The 27,306-nt window shown below is 40.1% G+C and overlaps 1 protein-coding gene across 2 annotated transcripts in view; it reads left to right on the top strand.

Annotated features, from left to right (window-relative positions):
* The first annotated feature begins 474 nt into the window (after positions 1 to 474).
* Positions 475 to 27,306, top strand: part of LOC113015627 (uncharacterized) — an 87,742-nt gene continuing 60,910 nt past the window's right edge. Inside the window, exons 1-3 of one of the 2 annotated variants that reach the window (XM_026157683.1) lie at positions 475 to 735; positions 9,063 to 9,184; positions 13,812 to 13,859. In XM_026157683.1, coding sequence (XP_026013468.1) covers positions 678 to 735; positions 9,063 to 9,184; positions 13,812 to 13,859 — 228 coding nt within the window. In that variant the 5' untranslated portion in view covers positions 475 to 677. Of the gene's footprint in view, positions 736 to 920; positions 1,508 to 9,062; positions 9,185 to 13,811; positions 13,860 to 27,306 lie in introns of those variants that run through there. The other variant, XM_026157684.1, reaches the window with a different exon arrangement.

Genomic DNA, 27,306 nt, shown 5'->3' with positions numbered 1-27,306 from the left:
AATGTCACAAACTGCTGGTGAGGAACTTTCCATCGATGAATGTGTTCCGACACAATGCAGAAAGACGTGTGGGGAAATTCCAGAACCTGTTAATCATTTCCCAGCAGGGACTGTACACGACGGTTTGTTGCAACTCTGGTGTTTTTTGGAAAAAGTCTCATCCACTTCATGCTCCTCCCTCACCATGAAACAATGCTCACTGTAAATCATTTTACTCTAAACAAGCAAACAGACAAGCACCTTTGTGCTGTGCGAGTCATCACTTTATCGCCAGCAGCATCTGTTTTTTAGACCTTCTTGAAAGCAACACAATGAAATCCAGCGGAGAGCCCCCCTCTCCAGCTCTCTCTCTCTCTTCCGCTTTCTCTCTCCCCTTTTTTTCTTTCATGTGGCTTCCTGTCGTGACGTGCTGCAGCTCACGGCTGTAATTGGCTGCTCACTTTCACAACTTCCGTTCAAACAAAAACACAGCTTATCAGCTGACCGAGTGCAGCAGCAGAAAGTGGAGCTATGCTGTGCTAAATTTCTGTTCTGACATGTCAATTCGTCTCTAAATGTTCATCCGTCTTCAGCGAGGGAAAAAAAGAGGAATGCCAACAGGAAGTAGAGCAACTTGCTGGTATCTGAAAACAGTCAGAGGAGAGTGGAAGGAGTTGTTTCTCAACACAGAGTGAGACATGGGCTCCGAGTACCGACCTCTGTCTCCGGCAGAGTCATGTAGAAGCTTGTTTATAGGTATGTGCTTGACGTTTGATGATATGTTACAATTTTCAGTTTATGCGTTCAAACAGAAATGATAGATTGGCTTTTTTTCTTGGAAATGAAATGAAACAGCTGGCTGTCCATTTCTGACAGCCAGATGTTTCAGAACAGAAACCACAGCCTGTATCATTGGGCTGGAGGGAGTCTATGTGCTGTTGTCAAAGCACGCTGGCACAAAGCGCATATTTGAACACATTCATACAAGTTTTTATAACCAAGTTATCAAAGTTACCTTTAAAGATAATAGGTTCAGGTTGTTTAAAAAAACAGTTGGTCTCAGTCTGCATCACTGTGTGAGGTAGCATAACGTAAACAGCATCAGCAGACTAAGTATACTTTATTTCTGGCATCTACCACAAAACAATCAACCTGGTACGCAAAAATCCCACTTGCTTTATACAGGACGTTACCCACACCTGAACCTCGTTAGTCTCTACCATTGAAAGAAATAGGTCAGACCAAACAATACAATTCTAAACAAAGAACAGGAATAAGATTATGCATGAAACTGACAAACGCATTTACTCAGCTAAATGGTTTGAAAAGTAAAACACTACATACAATACAACTCAAAAGGCTACTTTAAAGAAAATAAACAATACTAAACAAAATGAAAAACCCTTCATTTGGTTGCACCCAGTGATGCGCGCAGTGACCTCATGACCCTATATAAACAGGAAGTACTGAGGCGGCCCTTCCCATATACTTGCCTTAAATACAGGACCTGAATAAATGGACAAACATGGTAAGTATAACCGAAGAAACATAATTTACCAGACATTTGCCTGTGAACAGGAGAAAATTCAAATGACCTGATGGTTAATAGTATTTGCTTTAAAAAAACATGGATGCATGCATGGATGTGATGGATGTAACTACTGCTACCACAAACAAACCCGGGATAGTATGTTAAGCAAAGTTACACTAGCAATGTCTAAATTAAAGCATTATGGTTGACTGTAAAATAACAAGGAAATACATTATCAATATGGTCAAGGGACCAGTGGTAAATGAGCATGTAGCATGTAAAGCTTGTTTTCTTGGTTTAAACATTATAAGAAATCTATCATCACTTTGTCCTAAGCTAAACACAAAAATAAAGTGCAGATTCATTTTTTATAGCTAACTGACAGTGACTAACCAATGCAATTCTCTAAGCTTTATATATGTATGATACACACATATATGATGTGCTGTTTGCATATAAGTGTGTGAAACAAAGTCAGGATCTGCCTTTGTCTCTGTCCTGCTCTGACATCAGATTCAAATGTTTGAAGCAGCAAGAACATGAATTTCATTCTTCTGTTATCAGACTTTTGGAGATAAGTTTTCTAATTTGCCGGAAAAAGCAAATGAAAAACAAATAAAGAGCTTAAATATCATTGACATTTAATAATAAGCTATTGGCACAGAGGGCTGTAAGTAAACAGTGGGCAGCTTCTTAAGGTCACAGTGAGGAGATTTAAATCAGGTCCTTCACATCGATTTGATTGCTCAAAAGTCTACGTCAGTTAGCATTTATATGGGAGTATAGAGGTGTAGTGGGCAAATTCACTGAAAGGCCGCCTTCTGTATAACTACAGTGGATGTTGTGCTTGATTTCTCTTTTACCAAATTTGGAGGAGTTGCAGTTGAGAAAATGTATTTGAACAACAGCAGAGCCAAAGTTTTATGGCTGTTTTTTAAATTTTACATACCTCGAAGCATCAGTGGTTATTGACTGTTGTGATATTTTTTTTTTAGTTTTCTTTTGAGTTTTAGTTTTGATATTGATTTGGTTTCACTTTTGCTTGTTTCGGTAAGTGTTTACTGTTTGAAAATGGCGAGCTGTCATTGGTTTCACTTTTACTTTTAAAATTCAGAACCCATAATATATTTCAAGCACAGCATTTGACTCAGTCATGTAGACATCCCACCTCACTGAACAAAGCCTCCTTGCACTGGTTGTGTTGAGGAATTTGTCTAAATTTAAAAATGTAAAAATAAATGTTAACCAAAATGCTTTTTCCCACCTAATTTTAGTTTTTGGTTTAGTTTAACTTAACTATGGCCACACCCAGTTTGCACCCATTTAGCAGTGTTGGAAACGACACTGCAAAATGAATTTATCATTGAATTTTTATTACCAGAGTCCAACAGCCAGTAATTATTACACTATGTGAGGTGGTGGTCTTCCCATTGCAAAGATTTTGGTTTTACCTGTCTTAGGCCAGTCATAAAACACTACAATGTCAGGTGTTTAAGGACGATACAGTGTTTTTAGGTGTGCATAAATGCACTCTGTGTTTGATGTATAATGGATATTATACTGTATATTGCAATTACCTACAAATAGACCTAAATGCTGAGAAAAGTCATTGAGCTCTTGTCCAGTATTAGTAATATTTTCTCTCATTTTCAGACTTTGGTCACATTTTCAGTAATTAAAGAGAAAAATGTCGAATTTACACTTGTTTAGTAAAACACCACTAACTTCCATCTAGAGGTGCTCTAGGTCTGCACTTGGAAGTTGCGATGGTCGTGGTGTTAGCTTACAAGTTCCCCAACCCCCATCGCAACCCCCCCTAACCATTGTAGCCAGATGGCTGTCACACAGGCGGTTCCTCGCCCAGACCATGCTGATTTCCCATCATTCTTTTGTTAATGAGGTCGTTAGCAATGCAGTGGACAATTAAATTATCCCAATCTGGCATTTTCCTCATTTGTTTACTTTGTAGTGCACTGTACAGTGTTTCAACCTCGAGTAACACTGCTCAGTTTGCCTCTGTTGACATTATGGTTTCCATCCTTCTGTCGTTTTCTCTCAGGTTTCATGTGTGATGCTGAGCAGCGGTGAATTAAAACATCACTGACATGCCTTGCAACTGAAGCTGGTTTCACAGTCAAGTAGCATAAACAGAGCTTTTGACAGAGTGTTGGTACGTTCTGCTTTGTGATAAGATCATCACCCTGTATGGAAGCGCACAGCTGAGAGCTGCTGCTGCTGTACAGAGCAAGTTTTGTTGGCTGTTAAATCGTGCAGAGAGGAGGACTTCAGCCAGTTAGTGGAGCACCCACCTTCATGTGAAACTCTGCTGAACGCTGACACCACTGACAGTTAATTATGGGAGTCACAGATCACGCAGACGTTCCAGCTCGACTACGATTGACACACTGCATGTTTACATCTCTGTTGTAATGTTGTTTTCTAGTTATTTTCCCAGCAGTAGTGCTGTTATTTAGCTCCAGAAGTGCCCCAGGGCTTGCCATAATGATCGTAAAAGCAGCACAGATTCGGGGGAGTGAAATGTTAAAAAGGACTTGTGTGTATAATTGGTGAACCTGCCATCACAGTAACTTTGGCAATATTTTTGGTCAGGCTGTTGAATCACTCAGACTGCCTGTTAGCTAGATTGTCATTCTCTATAGGTATGTCTGTACATGGCTCCATTATTTTCTGCAAACTCTTCAGCACATACAAACTTATTTTGACAGTGACTGAAAACCAACTAAACTTGCTATACTGTTAGGAAGGCAGACTAAAGGCGAGCAAACAGATGAATGTTGACATACTAGTATGTGGAAAGTGTGTCAGTGGAAGCAGTAGGCCAGTTGCTTGTTGTCAATAACAGCGAGTTAAAGCAAGCAGCTAAACACCAGACATTTATCTCGAAGTGCCAGCTTTGGGACTGAATCAAAAATAAAAGTTTAGGGTTTCCTCCTTTACACAGCCTGTCTCAGAGATCTTAATGCAAAGTGAAATATATGCATGGTCAGTAATAAAATCTGCTTACGCAGATCGTGATGGGTTGCATTAAAGACTCTTCCTTTGATTAAAAGATTTTTCATCTGAGGATAGATTTTCACCTGAAGCAATGCAGATCAGTGAGAGGCCCAAAAGAGACAGGAGCTTCTGAGGCAGCAGTTCATCCTCCTATCAGGCGAGAGCACAGATGACAGCTAGCCCTCGCTGCCGTCTCTCAGTGTTTTTCTGGGATGAAACCAGCGGACCTGGCTTCTAGCTACTGTCCAATATTTAGCTTCAAAGCTGCTGCTTGGGAATCATCACTGACGGACGGTCCTGGCGAAGTGTGCTGTTAAATCAGAGGTGCTGGTTGCAGCACAATGGGGCCTAAAGCGCTGGATGGATGTTGTGGCTAACCCCAGCCTAGGGCCAGGACCGCATGTCTGGCAGCTCGCACATGATGTATTCTTCTCTACTTTTATGCCCACCCCTAATTGAACCGGGACGGATCATTTTACTGCGAGACTTTAGGCTTTGCTTCAGCTGTGCGCTCAAAGCAGCTGTTAGGAGTTTTGATGGCAGCAGATGAAGTGTTGTTGTTAACAATTAGCAGCTCCTGACCTTTCTTTACATCCTGTTGCTTAACACAGTCTTGCATGAGGACCGAAGCAATGGAAATTTGGGGTTTTAGAATGTGTGGTACTAACCTCGGCACTACAGGGGGCAAAACACCACCTTAGCTTAGATTAACGTATATTTCCACAACTTTGTTGTATATGTACAATGACAATAAAGGGCTATTCTATTCTATATAAGGGTCGGTTCAGATTTCAGATTGTAAGGACCCGTGGTTGTTGCAAACATATATATATAACATATGAACATAGCAGTTAAGATACATTCACAAATGAAATGATTATTTTTCACCAAGAAGGAATCAAAGTTAGAAGATGAGCCTGCTATCAAAATATAGGGTAAAACGAGTCCTTCCATATCCTGCCTATTGCACATGATGATGCAAACCCTGAAAGTTTACCTAAAATACATTTTTTCAAGTTTTCTCCAGTGAGTTGTGAGATCAAACAATCAGGGTACCAATGCTTGTTTCTGTTCCTCTACGTCATAGAGATTAAACTGGTGCGGTTTTGTTGTTGAAGCTATGAGGTATTCCATGACAGTGATGCTCAGGGTTGGTCAGAAAGAAAAATGCAAGAAACAAAACAAATGTGACGCTTGGTGTAAAATCGATCTGGTTTTAGAAGCCCTGAAAATTTCATGTCATGAGTTATGATGCAGAAAGAAATACAGGAAAATGCTACATTTTGACCCACCTTTACGTACCTTGGGGACATGTAACTTGAAACATATTTGCAGTATGAAAGGAATATTACGCATGGCTTCATTTATTATACTTGAGTTACTACACAAAAACAACATCAGCTGATTCTGATGGGGTCAGGTGGGAGGGATCGGGTTTTCGTGAAATGACCCGTGAATGTTTTACGTGGTATAATCACACTTATAGCTACAGCTGCATCGGGATTTTTATAGTGACAGGAGGTTATGCAAAAGATGCCAGACTCACAGAGTTGTCACCTGACTGCAATTAATGGAGTTTTTAGCATGTGTGAGCTCATTATTTTGGTTTTATGCCTCAGTGCTCTCATGCGCATTGCTGCCAATAGGAAAATAGTGGAAAAAAAACCTCCCTTATCCCCAGTGTATGCTAACTGCCCAGCCCCAAACTGCAGACAGATTTAGCAGCTAGCTGGTGAATTTTGTGGAACATTTAAAAACTGAAATGTTTCTCCAGATATTTCTTTCAGTAGTTCTTCAAGGTGAGTGTTTTCTTTTTTCAACTTCAGCCCGGTTTTCCAGCAGTGCTAATATTGTTAGTTCTGAAAGTGGCCAGTGTTCACCTTCTGTATACTTTTAAGCTAAAATCAGTTTTTTTTAAATGAATTTTTTAGGCTAAATGTGGCTTTGATGCAATGTGAAAACTTCCAAACTGACTTTTGAATGAGAATTACTCTTACCTTTTGTTTTTGTTATTTGCACGCACTAGTTGAACTTTGTAAAAGCTGCTCTAACTGAATAAACACTGCAGTGTCATCATGGTAAACCCAGTGAACCCAGTTCATGCTTAAAATCCAGTTTACTGTGTAGAAATACAGGTTTAAATAGATTGTCCCTTTAATGTTCCCTTAATGACTAAATAGAAAACAACATTGTTGTTGTTTTTCATCTCTTTATTGAGTTGGATTTGATGTATTTTCTGTACTTTCTATATTGTCTCTAGCTTATCAAAAATAATCCAAAGTTCAGAGGTAAGCCACCAGGACGTTTGATAAAGGCCTGTCAGTTGACTCTTCTACCACCTAACATGCACACATTGGTATGACAATGTTTTACGTCCTGAGAATTCTCAAAGTTGAAAACGCCCAGACTGCTTTTGACTGCCGACTGTGGGGCAACCAATCTGTAGAATAACTTTGTAAAGCTTTTATTGTTTTAGAAAGAAGCTGCCGTTTTTCTACCAACTAAATATACGTATACTTAAACGCTGATACAGGGAGTGCAGAATTATTAGGCAAGTTGTATTTTTGAGGAATAATTTTATTATTGAACAACAACCATGTTCTCAATGAACCCAAAAAACTCATTAATATCAAAGCTGAATGTTTTTGGAAGTAGTTTTTAGTTTGTTTTTAGTTTTAGCTATTTTAGGGGGATATCTGTGTGTGCAGGTGACTATTACTGTGCATAATTATTAGGCAACTTAACAAAAAACAAATATATACCCATTTCAATTATTTATTTTTACCAGTGAAACCAATATAACATCTCCACATTCACAAATATACATTTCTGACATTCAAAAACAAAACAACAACAAATCAGCGACCAATATAGCCACCTTTCTTTGCAAGGACACTCAAAAGCCTGCCATCCATGGATTCTGTCAGTGTTTTGATCTGTTCACCATCAACATTGCGTGCAGCAATCTGACATTTGATGATGGACCACAGGTTCTCAATGGGGTTCAGATCAGGTGAACAAGGAGGCCATGTCATTAGTTTTTCTTCTTTTATACCCTTTCTTGCCAGCCACGCTGTGGAGTACTTGGACGCGTGTGATGGAGCATTGTCCTGCATGAAAATCATGTTTTTCTTGAAGGATGCAGACTTCTTCCTGTACCACTGCTTGAAGAAGGTGTCTTCCAGGAACTGGCAGTAGGACTGGGAGTTGAGCTTGACTCCATCCTCAACCCGAAAAGGCCCCACAAGCTCATCTTTGATGATACCAGCCCAAACCAGTACTCCACCTCCACCTTGCTGGCGTCTGAGTCGGACTGGAGCTCTCTGCCCTTTACCAATCCAGCCACGGGCCCATCCATCTGGCCCATCAAGACTCACTCTCATTTCATCAGTCCATAAAACCTTAGAAAAACCAGTCTTGAGATATTTCTTGGCCCAGTCTTGACGTTTCAGCTTGTGTGTCTTGTTCAGTGGTGGTCGTCTTTCAGCCTTTCTTACCTTGGCCATGTCTCTGAGTATTGCACACCTTGTGCTTTTGGGCGCTCCAGTGATGTTGCAGCTCTGAAATATGGCCAAACTGGTGGCAAATGGTATCTTGGCAGCTGCACGCTTGACTTTTCTCAGTTCATGGGCAGTTATTTTGCGCCTTGGTTTTTCCACACGCTTCTTGCGACCCTGTTGACTATTTTGAATGAAACGCTTGATTGTTCGATGATCACGCTTCAGAAGCTTTGCAATTTTGAGACTGCTGCATCCCTCTGCAAGATATCTCACTATTTTTGACTTTTCTGAGCCTGTCAAGTCCTTCTTTTGACCCATTTTGCCAAAGGAAAGGAAGTTGCCTAATAATTATGCACACCTGATACAGGGTGTTGATGTCATTAGACCACACCCCTTCTCATTACAGAGATGCACATCACCTAATATGCTTAATTGGTAGTAGGCTTTCAAGCCTATACAGCTTGGAGTAAGACAACATGCATGAATAGGATGATGTGGACAAAATACTCATTTGCCAAATAATTCTGCACTCCCTGTACAGTTGAAGCTTTTTAAAGTTCACAGTTAACTCTTACTCCTTATTGGCTGCCCCTCGAAAGCAGACAGTTGTGTCTGACCATATTAGGATATCTGCTAACACTGACATCATGCAAAAAACTCTCTGAAACTTCATATTTATAGCAGTCTCAATCCTGAACTTTTAACTAACAGGGATGACTTGTAAATATTCGGACCTCATTATCTGAAACTGTGGCCGTATTTAATGTGAGCATGCACTATTTTAATAGTTTATATGTGGCAGAAAATAATGAAAAAGCATCATAAGCCCACATTCCCTTCTCTGCGTTCCCACTGGGAATAACATGAATGTCTAATGCTCTGTGGAACCGTACTGTGTGTGTTGAACACTGTAATAGGAAATAAGTATCGCTATACATGGATGAATATTTGATATGAATCTTAACGCGAATCAGGGATTAGCCTTTGATCCAATGTGAAACCATTCATAATCTCCATCTTCTGCTCGTCTTCCACAGAGACATCAGAGTGCTTTATATGCAGGGATGGTGAACTTAAAGCCAGTGACCCGCTGAGGAATTTCTGCGACTGCAAGAATTTACTTGCCCATCACGTGTGTCTGTCCACATGGATCCAGAGGGTAAGACAGACTTTCCATGTAGGGAACTGTGATATTTTTGAATTGCCATCAGCTGTTTGTTAAAGTGTAAGCGGTGAAACGTCTGTGCTGGTTTTCCAAAATTGACTAAATGTATTTGCCGTCTCGCCTTATTGAGACAAAACATTGCTTGCCTAATGAGCTACCTTTCAAATAGAAATACCAATTAGTTTTAATGAGGGTTGCTAACAATGGTGACGCGTCATCGTTATACAGTTGAAACACGGAGGCCAAGACAGTGAGAAGTACCTCTTAATGGACTGGCTGAAATCCAGGAAGCTATCAAGTGCCCAGCACAGGTCACCTACCACAGAGGAGCTCATTAACATCTGTAGTCCTTCTTGAACCAGCAGTTGTACTAACACATTGGTCGGGGAGCCGGTGTTTTTGGACTGCACCTCCCAAAAGCTCACTTTACACTCTTCTCAGTTGATAAAATCTAAGGTTCCGTAGGTGGCATACATTTCTCTTTCTGTTCAGTCATGGAGCTTCTTTCTGCTCATGCTAATTACTCTTCCACCATTAATTCCCAACAAACTGCTGCTGCTGTCGCTGCCAGAAATTGGATTGCCAGAATGTATAATTACCGCTGTGTACCAAGTATTTTCCCAGAAATAAAAGATAAAAGCTAAAAAGCGAGTGAAGAGGTGTGTTGATGTGAAAATGTAAATTCAGCAGCGGACTTTAACACCTCAGCTGCAGTCTTTCACAGAAGTAAAAAACCTTCTCTGTATGCAAATGAGTTTTTATGTCACAGGACATGAAAGTGCACTTTACGAGCTTGTTACTTTGCTTGGACAGATGCACTGATGCACTGTTCAGTTTTACATAATGTGATCACTGTACAACTGCCTTAAAGGGCGTCATACAGCAGTAATCACAATATGACTCTAAAAGTACTGGTTGTTAGCTCTGAGAATCGTAGCAGACGGCACTGTGAAAGTTAAAGCTCTAATTTAATGTTTGAAGTGAAAAACAGATTGAATGGCTATGTGTTGTGTGTAATGACTCTCTCTTAGGCTAGGAGCTGTGGTTTTATAATGTAGCATTTTTAGCGCTTCCATTTAGCTGTCTTACCAACCTTGTAGCAGCAGGTAGCTCTGATAAACCCCCTGAACGTCACCAACATGCAGACTGACAGTTTTAGGAAAAAGCTGGTAAATATATTTAAGCATTTAGCAGTTAAAGAGCCACATTTTCCTAAACTGTGGGTGGCAACTAGGGGCTGCTTTTGCTAGTCAGCTAATCAGTTAAACAAAGTATTCTTACTTTATTAAGATGGTATGATGCCACGCACCATTAACAGGGTCTGCAGCCCCCACAGACGGCTTTAATGGGAAGTTGTAAATGAGCGCGGTGGAAAGTAAGCAGACAGCTGTGCAAATCGGTGCAGTGCTGCAGTATTTGGATTTCAAAAGTGAACATAACCATTTGACTGAAACACTCCATAAACTACATCCTGCGCAGGCGTGTGGATGCTAGTCTGCAGTAAGACAAGGCAACTAACAGCTAACGTTAGCCACAGAAAATAATCTGATGCACACAAATTGATGAGTGATGCATTTCAGGAAAAAGTATATTTTGTGTAGGGACGACATCACCATGGCAACCATGAGCACAATGATGCGGACCGTTTTTTATAACTAAACTTAAGTTAAATATGTAAGTTTAACCTTGTCATGAAGTTCTGTCACCATTAGGGATGCTCCCAAAAACAACAACAACAAAAAAAAGCAGAAGATAATTTCAATAAATTAGAAAGTCAAACGGTGGAAAAAAATCTTCCTAAAATGTTCCACGTTTTCTGCTTTTTCAAATAAAATCTATTCTCAAGTTGAATAAATACACACACGGACAACTATAAAGACTACACAGTTGCATGGTGGGAAATGTAGTAGGCTTCAGTCTGTGTGGCGTTTACGCCTTCTAGAGAGTTAAATGTGAGGATGTGTTGGCACAAATTTCAACCATCTGATTTCGGATTTGACTGTAGAGCCAAAGAGCAAATAAACTGAAAAGTAATTTCATCTGTGTCACTAATGCACGTTTGGATAGTGCTTGATTCCATTTGAGGTATAAACAAATTCCAGCTGTATATAAATGCATCAAGATCTAATTCTGCATCATAATGTATGCACTTCACAGCATACTGATGCTTGTAGATTAATCAAAGAAAAATGTGCGTAAGCTTGTTGTGTCGTCCACTCCAGAGAGCTTTGGGTCTCTTTGGATACTCCACAAGTGGTAGACAACATGCTACAGCAGACCTTTCATCTGCACCACCCAGCTGTCAGAGTGAAGAGCCTCTTCCATTAAGTGTGTGTCTTCCCACTATACAATTATATACAGACATACACACAGGCTTATGAAACGGGCATGCTACACGCTCTGGGATGAGTGTGTGTGCCGAGTACTTTTAACGTGAGTGTGTGTGTGTGTGAGAGAGAGAGAGAGAGAGAGAGAGAAGCAGACACAGAGAGAGGGGGGAACATGCATCCATTTAGAGTGCTCAGGGTTGGGAGCCCCTTTCTCTTTTTACGGAACAGAAATCAGCAATTGACCTGTCACTTTTGCTCTGATAGCCATCTCTGGAAAGCAGGTCATGCACATATGTCTAAAGTGCCTCTTAACCGCATTTTATGAAGCCAGAAAATGTAATCCAATAATGATTTGACTTGAGAGAGACAGAGCTAGCCAGCTGGGAGTGATAGCATGCACAGTTACCACTCCTCTAAAAGCAGCTTGTACGGGGAGGGGGAAAAAAAAAAATCCACGTCCTTATTTAATTTCAGCCACAACAGTATCACACAGATGTTGTCACTAAAGAGTGGGCACGCAGAATTCAAACACGGCGAAACACCACTGGCATTCATTTCAGCTGTTGATACATACTTCAGCATGTTTGCAGCAGAGGACTGTCTGAGTGATTATCGTCTCCACTGAGGCAAAACATACGCTATCTTTTTTTAGGGCTGCCTCATTTGGCTCCCTCCCCCTTCTCCTCCTCCTCCTCCTCTTCACTCAGGTTCCTAAAGACAAATAGCATGGCACAGAACTAATTAGTAACCAGGAACTAGTTAGGAGATGCCCTTTGAAAAACATGTCCTGAGGCAGGATTTAAATATAGGGACAGAGTCAGTGACTGAGTGTGCCTGGGAGATCCCGGCCTCTAGGCACGGCAGCACTTTGACCTCTGACCCTCATTATAGGGAGTGCATTCCTAGAGGGGTGAAACCCCTCAAAGCACGAAGTACAAGGGCATGAGTAGACTGTATAGCACCAGCTGAGTGTGGACTGGTGTGAGCACTGCCTGCCCACTCACTGACAGCTTGAGTACTTGACTAGGATCTCTACAATAAATTCTTATTTTTTTTATCCATCTGGTTTCATTATATTGAGGTTAATCAGAAAAAAAATGCTCTTTAGAATTTGTAATTCCAACCGTTTGAAAAAATGCAGAGGAAAAAAGAAGTCACGCTGAAGAGTTAAATATAGAACCGATTCAATGGAGAATGTGTGAAGTGATGAAAAACATAATGAGATGTGCAGAAAATGAGTTTAGTTTCTGACGTACGTTAGATATGTTTCTCATTTGTGATAAATTTGTTTGGGTGCATGACTATGTCTCCTTTTAATTGCGAGTTAAGCGTCTAACCCTCTTCTCTCCCTTTCACTCTCATTGGCTGACATCTCTGCAAACAGACCTGGTTTACATTCATCAAACCAACACTTGCAGCAATCAGGCCACAGTGCCAGGGGCAATGGTCCTCTTTATAAAATCACATTGCCTAATAGCAGTGTTCTATAATTATATGCCATTAACATCTATCAAAATGTGCTCCTGCATGCCATGCATGTTAGTGGTTTGTGCACGCACAAATGCTTTCTTGTTATTAGCGTGTTTAGCGAGCGAGCACCAGCTTAAAGATTGTTAAACATGTTACTGGATGCGTGCTTCTGTCATATGAAGTGATGCATTTAGTCTAAGCGTTAAATACGCGCACGTGTTCATGCTATTTATTGTAGTTAGAGGAGGCCTCGTGTGCAAACCAGCCAAAAAAAACCACAATCAGTAAAACAACAAGAGTGCGGTGTCTGAAATGTTGCTTTCGGTTTGATGTGTTTTTTGAGTTTTGTGAAATATTGATGTTTCATATTTTGTTGTTTTGTCAAAGGTTGTTTTCTGATCCTTTGTGTTTTTAATGCATTTTTTGAATTGTGTTCTCTCCTTTGTCCTTGTGTCTTGTGAAATGCTTTTGTTAGTGTTATTTTTACGATTTGTGGTTTTTTTTTTATACAGTGTTGGTTTTCTGTATGATTTTTTTTTGGCTAATGCTTATTTTAAAAAAAAAAAGAAGTTGTGTTTTTGCTCCTCAAGGCCACCATACTATAAAGGCTTTTAAGCAATTTAATTAAATTAGCATTGTTATGCATAGTGCACCTTTGGGTTTAAAATAGTGCACCATTTCCCCAACAAACTTAATTAGTTTATTGATCAAAACAACAAACAAATGATTCGTTGTTCATGCGTGTCATTCAGGAACTTTGGAGCCGCTGTTTTCACGGCTCATTGTCACTAAATTACTTTTAAATATCCTTTTCCTTACAGGGATGTGGGAGTGAAGACAGAGCGCGATGCATCATCTGCAAGGCCAAGGTAAGTGTATCGACGAGCATGTGTGTTTTGAAAAGGGGGCCGTGATATCAAATTCAGTGAGATATCTGGTTATGTCTCATTCTTTTAATCTTTACTGTGTGAAATGTAGATGGTGCACATTTAAACAAACCCCAGTTAAGCCATTAAACAGTGTCTGCATCTCACAAGCAGATTTAAAGAGAGCAGATCTATAATACTAATGAGCAATCAGGTCTTTGTTTTGCTCTGTGATTTAGCTGATTTGCCAGCAGTTGTGTTGCTTATGAGCTGTAAGCTGTCTTTTATTCCTTATTATTGCAGCCGAACACTCGCTGCGGAAAAGGAGGGCGAAGCATTATAATATTTGGCAGAGGATACAAGCCATGTAATGACAAAATCTGTATTCATTTCGTGAGCAGAAATTAATCATGCTTTCCTGTGTTACATTCCTAATGCAAATTTTCTGTCAACACATTGTGTCTCGTGTTTGTGAGTTTATTCGTTTGAAACGGCGGAGCTGATGTGTCATCACAGATGGGCCTGCATGCTGGAGAAGGTGGCCGCATTACTAACCATCTCAGATTAGGAAGTATGCCGTTGATGTGTTGTATGTATTCATGCTTGTGTCGTGGGTCAAAGCATCACAAGCTGGCTCTTGAGTGTTTTATTCATTGTTTGCTCTCCAGTGTCGGATTCGCTGTCTGGTCCTGTGTGTACGTATGGGAAGGATCCACTCTGTGGGAGAAAATGTCACAGTAACTTTGACGACGACCTTTCAGGTGTCGAAGATATTTTAAACATGAAATCGTGCGAGTGCACATCCACAGTCTCACTCTGAGCAAATTAAATGAAACATTTAGCTTGGGGTGGAAGTCTCGAGTGTGTGTCGTTGCCACTGTGGGGCTAAAAAAACAGTGAGATGTTGTTTTTTGGCAGCGGGGTGATGAGTATGTTTTTAAGGTCTTTTCATGGGTTTCACGTAAAAGAAGATGATAATCTAATAAGGCTGGTTTAAGAATTGTGTTCTTATTTCTTTTGTTTTTCTCCTTAAAAATGAGCATTTCTTGCTTCTGAACGAGGAATTCTCATTGAAGCATTTTCGAGCTGAGATTGTATACGAAGATGGTCGATGTCGACGGGCTGTCACCCTACTCTGGTAAAGCGATTTCTAACAAACTGCAGTTGTGGTATTGAGGTCCTATTTTTGCTGGAAAGTCCCTTGAATGAAGAACTCTTAGAGTAACTGCTAATGTTTCTGATTTTAGGTGTTGTGCTCCTGACTCACCAGCTAAAGCAAAATTATCTTGTCAGTTCAGCTGGCCTTCAAAAGTCAAACTAACTTTCTAAACAGAAGAAAAAAGAAAAGAAGAAAAAAGCAAAATCCCTCAGAGTCTCAGTTAGTGCAGTTTGCTGCAGAGCAACTTTCTTGGAGGTTGGAGAGAGGTGACAAATCACAAGGTGCCAAAAAAGGAGCCGTCCTTTATGTTCTTATGTCTAATTTCAAAGGTCTGCAGATGCCTCCAGGTGTACTTCATTCAATCAGCAATGTTGCAGTTTTTGGCATCAAATAACTAATCAAACACAAGACTGACTTGAGGAAAATGAACATTAGAACAAACATAAAAGTACTCAGTATCACAGAAACCATATTTGTCCCAATGCCTTTTAGCTTTCAAAGGGTCGAATTCTGCCATTTTTTTTTTTTTTTACAAAAGGTGTCCTCTGTCATCAGCAGTATTACATGCCGGGAGCAAACTGTACACTTTTTGCAGTGTGTATTTGGAGATTGGCAAGGTGGCAGTGCCATAAATTCTATGACTATTAACCAGGCAATGGCTGTTTAAGTCCCATTTGGGAGCTCTGCGTTTTTCACTCACTGTTTACTCTGACTTTCACTCCCTGGTCAAAGAAACACGGCACTTAAAGACCAAGTGTCCTTATTTTCCGACTTGTCAGTGTTGCTGTGGCACCAACAACAGGGGAACTTCTCCTTTCTGACCTATTTAAACATGCTGATTCATACACTTTCAATTACATTTTCATTTCAGTTTATCCTTTAGCACAAATCCTGCTGCTCTGTTGTCCTACAGATATAATCATGCACCTGACTGTGGGGCTGTGAGTTACCGATTTGCTGTATAAAATGAAGTCGCCATGATATATAAAGAGAAGTTATGGAAGCACTACTGCGAGCTGTCACACTACCCTGCAGACTATCACCTGACTGTAATAATGTAATCCAGTGTTGAGGCCATTTTCATTACTTTCCTTCTTCCCTGACAGTATCTGGCTGCAGGCAAACGCATTTTTTTAGGTGTTACAACCATCCCTCCCCTTCTTTTAGCTACGAGGGGACATTTCTCGCACTTCTGCAGCATCTCCAACTGACTGTTGCATTTGTCCTCGCCTATTGTACCGATGGCATCATTGTCAATTATTAATGCCGAGGAGTAAGTGTCTGAGAGACATCCCACTGAGAGACCAAACAGCCACGAACAGGGGTTAGTGGCAGGGCCAGGGAGTGCTGCGAGTGGCAGCTGCACCATTTAGAGAGTGATTGTTGGGAAGCTCCTACTATATATTGATATGAACTCTGCTACAGTAAGTTAATGCATCAGTATAATAACATTTTAATGTCTGCAGTGGCATGGGCATTTAATATTTGTCCACAGAGAGATGTATATGTAGATCTGCAATGACTCTAATGATGGTGATAATCATTTTGTCCTGCGCAGCTATCGCTCTATAATGCATTACTGCAATCACCCTTGGTTAACATTAAGAGGCTTTAGCCATTACGACTTTGAGCGAGCAGTGCTCATCATAGTCTCCGATTCAATGCGCCAGCCATTTCATTTTGCATCTTTATTTTTATTCTTCAAGCTTCTTTTTCCTGTATGTTGTTTTCCCCTTATTGCAACGGGGTCTCAAATGTGGGCCATTTGTATGAGTTATGCTAATTTGTTGGGGCAATGAATGCATTAATTTCATTAGCACATGGCCTCAAAGCAATAATTACCAGAGTAGGTGTGTCAGAAGCAATCATGTTAAAATTTGCCAGTTAATTATTAAGATTTTGTTCTGAGGGACCTGAATTTGACATGAGTCGCCGAGGGAAAAAAAAAAGAGAGGAGAAAGTTAATGCATTCCAGTGGCCGAGGCTAGCTGCTTGTTGTTGAACACAGTGGGGGTGTCTGCGACATTGTGGGCCTACTGGCACGATTTTTTGCATGTTGACAGCTCACATTCTGGACTAATTACCACAAATAGCAGAGGGTTAGCTGGTGCTTGGTCAATCCAGGAGCGTGTAATTTTAAAGAAAAGGAGGTCCGGTAGTTCCAGGCCGTCTAATGGCCCCTGCTCCGTCAGATTGCAGTCCAGTGTAGATGATATTGGTCATGACTTGTGATGAACAGATTCACAGCTCACTTCGTTGGTCCTAAATTGGATCAGGAATATATATTTGCAGCTTCACTGTGGCAGTAGTGATCTGTTGGGGTGTTACAAGGCTTTGTAACAGTAAAGTATAACAGCTTTATTACAGCATGTGAATAATACAGGGTAACAAAAGCAAATAATATTTCTGTGTATGTGGATGCCTTAAATCAGTAGTATGAAGCTTCTTAATAGCTTTGATTGTGTTGATTATAACAGGAATGATTTTAATTCATTGCATGGATCCAATATAACTGTTTGATATCTTTATTTATATTTTATGTCTATCAATTTTATTTAAATATGATGCATGTGTTTGAAATATCTGTCAAATTATTTGCTGCTTAAACATATGAATACCCCAGAAAACAAGAAATAAAGATACAGAGCATGCTTTGTGAGATGCTGTGGCTTTATACTTGGAACAAGAGTTGGGTTTTTCCATGGCAACTAATGCACAGTACATGATGACAAGGATTGGACCATTTAGAAAAGTGGTTTTAAGTCATTCAACAAACACTGGAGTCTCTTGCTGAATGCTCTCTGAGGCCACGATGCCACATAAATGCAGGGTGACTCAGAGGTTTTAAAAATGCACGAGGTATACAGTGCATATTAATCAAATATGTGCACGCTAATAACTTAAGGAATCCTCTTCGAAACTTAAAATGCCACATTTTTTATGTCTAGCAGTTTTTGGACGCTTATCTCAATCTGGGTCACGGAGGCAGCAGTCAAAAGCTAAATTTATGGTCCTGCAAATGCGTCCGTCTGCATACACGTTGCCATTTGGACAGCTCCAGCGCAGTCCTCCAAAATCCGAGCTGCACAGTGCTGGATGTGGATGACCTACGCGTCGGTCAAATGCTTATTGGTTGACAAGTGGTTTGGAATAAGGAAGGGAGCAACAGAGTTCACCAGGAATGGGAGAAATGCAAAACATAATCAAATATTTTTACACCGTGAAAATCACAGAAAGTGAATGCAGTGAATACTTTTTATTGTTTTAGCACTCAGTGTGACTTCAGCTCTTTGTATGCTATAACTTCACTCTATTCCATGGCGGACTGATGGACCAACAGCACAAACTAGAGTATCATATTTACTGCATATTTTGTCCACTCCATTGACAGCAAACACTCTCTGCAGTTGGACTGCGTCTGCACTAACCCCGCTCAAGCATAAATCAGCAGAAACCCCGCCCACCTCCTCCAGCTCTTCTGGTGGTGTAGATGTTCCCTAGCCACCCAAGAGACATAATTTTTCTATCGTGCCTCCTCCCTGTTCATTCGAAACGCCTCACCTGCCCAGGAGGGAACCTGTTCAGATGCTTGAACCACCTCAACTGCCTCCTTTCGATGTGGAGGAGCAGCTATTTACGCTCCTCTCTAAGGAAGAGCCCAGGCGCCCTTCGGAGGAAGCTTGCTTCCATCGCCTGTCCCAGATTGACTATCATATCCCGCTTTTCACTACAACTCATTAGTAGCATAAGTTTAAATGGACATTAAATTTTTTTGTGGGAAAAAGGTTTTGTTTTCCAAAACAGGGCTAAATCAGCATGAACATTGTGGGACTTAAGAAATGTTGTGAAATTAGATTCTCCAGCAACATTTCTAGTATATAGAGCAATTTTGTCATATACTGAGCTTGTGTCCTTCATAAAATTAGATTTTTCCATTGCTTTAACAGTAATTATCATCAACCAAGGACAGGCCAAACTATAACCTGCTAAGCTCTAAGCTGTAGCAGATTGTAGAGAGCTCCTCCAGCCATACTAAATTTTCTAGTTTGGTTTTTACACCCTGATATAAAAAAGCTGCTCTGCTGTGGTTGTCCTTCATTTATATATGAAATAATGACTTCAGTGTAAATACATTTTTACGTTCCCTCTGTGTATAATGCTGACATTACACATTTCTCTGCTTCTGCTTCTTTGTCATTATCTATGCTTTTCACATGTGCAAAGGTGGGTAATGGTAGCACTCAGTTTGAATCATGTACAGGAGCCTATTGTGTGATTGGTGTTTTGTTTGAAATTAATCCTGATTACGATAAAATGAAATTCCTAATTCAGAAGTGAGCCTAAACAGAGCCGCTCTCTAACCTGAGAGCCTCAAATCTTCCAGCACCACTCTGCACTTTTAGCGAACCTTCCCCGCCTCTTGTCTCTCAAGTGTCTCCTTAAAGGTGCTAGCATTTATGCTCCCACCCTCCCCCTCTGGGGGGGAAAAAAGTTAATCATCACTTGATTTTATATGGAAAGCAGATTATCCTTTGATTTTGATGAATGCAGCAGCTGCCAGACACTTCATTTGACTAAAAGCAGGACATTGTGCCGAGGCCTCTCGTATGTCACTAAGCCTCTGTCAGGACAGCACTGTGACAGGAGATGACACATGAAAGGAATTCCTCCTTGTGGCTCTCCCAGGACAATGGAGTATGGCCTTGAGGTAAAACGCGTGCGCATGTGAACACACACACACACACACCATGCTTAGCTGCCAAGAATAAGCACACAGCAGCATTTCTTTGTAAATCTCTTCAGACACTTTCTTTTTTCTTTAATTTTGATAATTGCTTTAATAAGTATGGATTGGAATGTAGTTCAGTTCATAAATCTATTTAACCTTCAAGTGACCAATTGGAGTCATTTAAGACCCCACCCTTGTATTCATGCGCACAGTTACGATTTCTTAATCATAAAAATCTTTCCAACCGTGAATTCGCCAATGTATTTTTCCTGCAGCTTTTCATAGCTTTTCACTGGAACTGGCCCTTTGGTGTAGCAATGATAATGGAAAGCTGTGTGGAAATATACTGGGTTTTTAAAAAAACATTATAGGGTTTGATTTCATTGTAATTTTCCACTTGTAGTCAGTACATTGTACTAAACCAAAAGTAGCAAGACTTACTGCCGTTAAGGGTTTCTCCACAAAATATTTAAAGATTACTACAAACCAGATGTCCCACTACGACTTCATTGATCAACATATTAGAGTCTGTAAAACCTGTTCACAGAAACATATCTTACATTATAAATGAAATTGTTTTTCTTCGATTACTTAACCAAATAAATTGGTTTATTAGAAGTAACAGAAAAGGCAGTCAAAATAAGTGTCATTTTTGTGCCTATTAACTGCTTTGTGCATGAAAAAAACCTAATAATGAGATTACTTACTTTTGGAACATGAATCATAGGTAAAAGAGACCAGAACCATCTTTAAAATACTCGCTGCAGGGTTAAATCTGTGTGCTTCTTATTAATGGCAGCAAAAACAGGTCAAAACAAATAATTTTAAAAAGTGTTTTAATCAAAACCATAAACCTTCAGCAGGGTATTCACAAAAACATGTTTAAAGCCTGTCATATAGTAGGTTTTGAGGACTGTGGCTACTTTTCCTATTTATGGTAAATTTGAATAGACAGAATTTTGATGTAAAGTTGCAGATTTAGTTCATATATGAAATTTTTATAATCATTGTGCCAAGTAAATTGCTCCTGATAACATCAATACAGCAGATCAAACAGATATTCAACTAACATGAGATCATGTTTTTAGACATTCCCAGTCCAGTCAGCAGGTTAACAGCTGGTTAACCATGCTGACAGGTGACCTGCTAGTCAGCCTCAGATTGGCCTGCACTGCAGCCTGACATACACATCTCTATAAATGTATAGATGCTTATTGCTGCAATGGAAACTATTATTGGTCCGCTTGGAACCAATATGCTATATACACAAACCATATTGTTCAGCATTTATTAGCTCCATCTCCAGCTGTGTAAAATAAAAGACTTAAAGCGTGACGCAGGCATGGGGAAAAGAGGTGATTATACTGCAGTTCAATGTCAGTGCATTTTATCAATAAAAGCTCAGTGCAGTATCTCAAAAGAAAGTTAAAATAAATAACTGGGCATATTTTATATCGTAATGTGAACAGAAATTTAAAATTAAATTTTAAAAAGTTTGATTTTTTTATGTTGTCAATCATATTTGTTAAATGGAAAATCTGAAGCGGTATGTCAGCATTTAAAAATTCTGAATAATCTCTCACACAGAGGCAGCAGTGGGGAATTTTCATTTTTGAGGCTGTAATTACTTTTTCATTTAGTTTTTACTCATTAGCAAATAAAGTGAAGCATTTTGTCACTTCTCGCTCTGAAATGCAACTTGTGTTTCTCATTCTCCCTGGCTGTCAATAACTATTTTCTCCGGATTTGCTCACATGAGGAACAGAGAGGACTTTAAGGTGGACATTTTCAATTTTGTCAATTCATCGCCGAGATCGTTGTTGAGGTTTACGCTTGTATACTAAAGCTACTACAGGTAACAAACTAATAGAGGCTAATACGAGTTTGGAATTTTTTTTGTAGACCCCGTCTGTCGACAGCTACAGCATGTGGTTTGGCAGGATGTAGTTGCAAATGCAATTTAATTCACATCATAGCAGGGTCAGATTCTAACCATTATTCTGAGCAAAGACTGGGACTCTTGGTAATTTTACCCTCCTTATTTAACCTCCGTGCCCCCCTCCTCCTCTCTCCTGCCATCCGTCGCCAAACACAATTCATTTGAGTTCCTGTTCAGGAGGGTGATTTAATTATGTTCTCCTTTAATTGGCTTTCAGGCATCTAAACTGAAACTGATGGGGAATTAATAACAGCTCCACTAGGTCTCCAAACTGTTTGCAACCCTGGAAACATTCTAAGAGCCTGAGTTGGTCCCATTTTCCATGTGTCTGTTTTGGACGTTTGATAATGCAGCTGCAAAAACGTGGTCACAGTTGCTGTGTGGTCCTCGCTCTCGGTATGCACTTTGTCTCTTTGTCAACACCCTAGACGTTTGGTGCAAACTTTGTACCCATAAAAACAAAGCAGATGCCAAAGAAAGCTCAGCGTAAGTATAGTGTATCTTATTTTTCCTCCCTGACCTAAAAGATGCATGTGGTTTGAAAACATTTACTTCGCTCCAAATCAGTCGGTTAGCGACGTGAGATGGAAAAAAAAAAATCTCTGCATTCCTCTTAAGCCTTCGCTGTACGTTCTCTCCTATTTGTTATTCATTTAAGCACGTGTTGTACACAGCAAACACAAGATGGAAAAGCAGCGATATTTCTGCCTCTCCGTGGGTACGGCTCTCTTTGGAGTCCAAAGAAAGAGAAATCACTCGCAGATGCGTTACTATTTAGGTAGCTAACAAAAGAACTGTTGTGAAATGGCAGGAAATGATGGCTGCTAAAATGAAGGTTTGAAGTTCACATGTCATTAACGTCCATGAAATCAACTTTTTCCTCTGAATGTACTCTTCCCCCAGAGTCTGCCTTTGTCTTCAAACAGCGCCAAAGCAATCATTATGCTCAGACATAATGCACCATAATGACAGTAATTTCAGTATCAAATTTTCAAATGTTAGGCTTTAATTCATTGTGGTTAAGTAGCTTAGTTGTAATTCACATTTCCTACCCGTCTTAGCAGAGTGCTCAAGGAATGAGACGTCTAAAGCAGGACATGGGAGCACCGCATGAAGGAACATTTTAAAGCCTTCATTCATTTAAATACTGTCTAAAATACATGAGAAAATTCAGTGACATTTGGGAGGCAACAAAAAACATTCTGCAGTCTCTCTGTTTAACTCTGGTATCTAATTTTAACAATTTTAACATAAATCCAGATCTGGAATCATTCCTATCCCGTAATGTCAACATCAGCTTGCAGCTTTCAAATCTTTCATGTAGTTTTCAGTTGGAGCAATTATAGCCTGTGTAAATGTAAAATTAATTGGCGACGCTTTTGATAAAAGATCACACTGAAGTAATTGTCAAAGCAAAAATAGCAAAATATTCAGATTCCTCTGATTCAAATCAACTAGTTTCGTGTTCTCGTTAGATGACTTGAGAAAACAAATTCTTTCATCAGGAATGAAAATCTTTAATTGCAGCACTAATGATTTAGCTCAGGATAAAACTCATTGCTCCCCCTCTGAGGGCTTTCTGACTCTCCTACCTTGTCTGACAGTTCCTGTTGAAGTCTTTAAAAGCACACCGTGTACTTTCATCGTTGATGAAAGGCTGGGAACGTAGGGCTGACTTACATTTTCCTCGCACATGTACAGAAAAACCAGTAACCAATGAGAGGGTGTGTCCAGGTGTGTAGCCAAAATGGCTTGTTAGCACAGAAATTTAATACAGGAATTTCATTTGTCAGATATTAAAATACTTTAAGGCTACATTCACACTGCAGGCGAAAGCGCATCAAATCCAATTTTTTTTGACCCTATGCAACCCATATCCGATCATGTTATGACAGTGTGAACGGCACAAATCCGATATTTTCAAATCCGACCTGGGTCACTTTCGTATGTGGTACTGAATCCGATACATATCCGATGTTTTAGAAAGCGACTGCTGTTTGAACGGTCACGTCGCATTAAATCCGTCTTTTACGTCACTGACACAAGCCAATTATCAGCTCCGGAGAAACGCCCGAGAAGACATTGCGAACGCTTCCTGGCCATCCAGTGTAGATGTTAGTGAAACTGCTGGGAAGACAACGTTGGACAACGTTGAACATTTTATTTGTACTGCATAATCTGCAGATTCTGACAGAAATCTGCAGCTATCCTTTGAAGCACCGCTCCTCTCTAAAACAGCAATAAGGATAATTATTAGTAGTATTGTAGTGTGAACAAGCAGACAAAAAAATCGGATTTGATCAAAAAATCAGAATTGAGCATTAAGACCTGCAGTGTGAACGTAGCCTTAGAGACACAAAGAAGGTTCAAGAAGTCCTGTCATTGACTCTGATGAGTGTAGACCTGCAAGGCTGCTGTTGGCCTTTACAAAATCAAAGTTAAAAGCCTTTCAATTAAGTTTTCATATGAAACAAGCTCTAAATATGTTTATTGCTCTGGCCATCGGAGGAACGATGACCAGAGCGATTCACCGCTGCCATGAACACATTAACCAAACTACTAATATGTCCCAAATCCAACTGCCAATTTCTGTTGGGGCACACTTTTCATTGTGCTGTTTTCTCAGTGAAGCTGACCATTAAATTAGCAAATTACAACAAGAAAAAGGATACAAAAAAAAACAGTCATGGACTCGACAGCTGATGTAATCTTTAGTACTACCAAATCAGGGCACTGTAGTTGTAGCTGCAATTACTCAGCTTGGCTGCGGATAAAGATACCGAGGACTCGGTCAGATTGCTGTGTCCTGGTTATGTGTGTGTGTGTGCGCGCGGGTGTGTTAATCATAAATATAATATAGTAAATATGGCATCAGTTTCCTTTCCTTTGTGTTTTCTTTCAACTTGGAGTCAGACAATATGAGACCATTTGGCGGTGGCCTCATTACTGTGATTTGCTGGCATTAAAAACTCACACATAACACCTCCTTATAACTGAAGCTGACACTTGGGCAGAAGGCCCAAAGCCTATATAAGAGAGAGCAGTTACCTTAGCAACTAAAAGCGATCGAAAGAAAACTGCAGTTAATTGAACTATTTCAGCATTATTTTTGTGCTGCTTTTGACCAGCGCTAACCTTTCACATATGTACTTGTTCATTAACATTTTCCTCACAGCGGACCTTGCTAGTGAGGATCAGTATATTCATTATGAGGGTCCCCACAGCGATTATGCACCGAATCTTTTGGTTCCAAACTGAGCTGTAAATTTTGAGAGAATCTGACACCCCTGCCCGAGGGTTACAGCAGAATGCTAACGAGGCCACGGCGACATTTCCATCACCATACAGTCAGTCGCACCATACATCAGCTCAGCGCCGAACATCTCCCAGAGACGCATGAAGTCAGTGACAATTTCAGACGTAACACTTTATTAGTATCCCTCCCATCTCCGCCGTGTAATGAATGAGGCCATTTAGACAGGATTTACGATATCTTTAAAACTTGATTGCTTAGAATTTGAGAATTATTCATAAGACTAAAGCATCATTTGTCATACAGCGAGTGCTGTTTTGGTGGAAACAAATGGTTTTGTTGTAGTTTTTCAAATGAACTCCTTTTCATGCACTCTTCAAATAAGCCATTTGTATGCATATATGTCCATGTAGAGGCTGTAATTAAAGGGAATGTGGCTCAGGTGACAACTCGCAATCAAGTTTTCTCCGTAATGTGTTGTGCCACTATGGAGCTGAGGTAACGGATACGGATGCAAATGATTAGGAATACACACACGTATTGGATTACACCGCATCTTTTGCTGAAACAAAGAGTTCGCTGTTCACATGCACTCCTATTACTGTACTTTGGAGGTGTCGGGGATGCATAATTCATGTCAGATTTTACTTTGCTTAAAGGTAACCTCTGCTGAACTTCTGATTGAACGATACGCTGAAATAATTAAATTATTCCCCCTTGAGTTTCCTTATTTCCATCACGGGAGGAGTGAGTGAGAGAGAAAGAGAAGTGTCCTCGCCTTGTTACAAAGATTATTGTGTTCACTTCCTGAGGCGGTGTGGCCACGCTTTGTGTGCGATGCCCAGATCATCTCTCAATTACACAAGGATCCCGAGGCAGAGGGTGGGGACCCAAGCAAAGGACCAGTTATGTCCACACACACTCTTGTTCACTCTCTCTCTCTCTCTCAAACACACACGCGCACACACACACACACACACACACACTGCTATTGCTCGGAGGCATGGCTTACTATAGCCACAGCCAAGAATGAGGCCTCTCAGGATAGATTTACACACAAATAAAACCAGTCTTATCTTGGCCCACATGTGAACGAGAACTGATTACACGGTCTACATTTCAATGCTCAGATTAAATAGAGTCAATTTCCTATGGCCTATTTAAACCAAATCCAACCTGCAAACATAATGAAACCAAATCCAATATTACTGAACTAAGACCTCAAATAAGTTCAACTGTCCACTGAGAAACAGTTGAGAAACATTTCTGGCTGACAATGTGCATAGCAAGCATTGGAAGGTAATGTTAGACACATGGAAATGCAAACCAAAGTGAAAATGATTTAGTCAAATAATGCAGTGGAAGTTGAAATTTAATATAACTCAAAAAGACAGCATTTTTCTTACATAACAGCTCCCATTTGTTAACACGGTAATTACCTTTATTCCAGGCACAGCGTGGTATTGTTTTCCTACTTTCCTTTAATCATTTTCACGCTGTTATCTAACGCACACAGGCTTCAGGTTTTAACAAGTTATGAGTTTATGCATTAAAACATGTTCATGTAGTCATCTTTTTCACATTGATGAGATAATCTTAGTTTAGAAATGTAAAATAAATCTTCATTTGAGTCATTTTATTTCACAAATAATAAAAAAACAAGAATCTTGGTACCTGTCCAAAGCATCTGTGTCCACAGCTTCCGATCCGAAGCAGTCAGGAATCCTACAAAAAAGAAAACTCACCTGACTAGATTTAAAATACAAGTACCAGCATTTAATTGTTTATCCAAACAGCTGCATTTTTTAAAGGACGTTTAACTTTAGCTGTCAGGTAATTGCTAAAATGAAGTCTAAGTCCTTTATGTCACATGTCTTCATTTCTCTGCATTTTATTTCCTCTCCTCTTGACAGCCCTGATCTAATTACATGTGCGATAGAATGTGTTTTAATTGTTTCCTGGACTAATCAAAGACTGCTTGGTTAAAATTTGAAGTACTCATCCACAGAGTGAGCAAACTACTGATAAGTTATCTACAAGGTAAAATCAGAAAAAGTTCTGAGATGGAACATCTCTGGCAGCGGTAGCTTATGTTTCACAACTCAGCATGATATTGCGCAAGGAACATCAGGAGTTGTGTTACAAGCATTTTTGTGCACATTTACAGCCCAGGGATGATCCAACCTTCATAGCAAAGAGTTTGGAGTCCAAACGGCAAACTTTTTGCCATAGAAGAGCTGGCTGCACCGAAACAGCTGTTGCTGTCCACCACTCGCCTAAATTTGGTTTCCTGTGGCTTTGTGTTCTTCCCCCAAAAGCTCAAGGGCTTCCACGTTGCCACCACGGAGGAAGTCCAGAGCCTTAGATGGC

The sequence above is a fragment of the Astatotilapia calliptera genome, chromosome 23 (genome assembly GCF_900246225.1).
Source record: "Astatotilapia calliptera chromosome 23, fAstCal1.2, whole genome shotgun sequence".
NCBI lineage: Eukaryota > Metazoa > Chordata > Actinopteri > Cichliformes > Cichlidae > Astatotilapia > Astatotilapia calliptera.
Note: the sequence above shows the minus strand (reverse complement) of the source record. Positions and strands in the feature narration are given on the sequence as shown.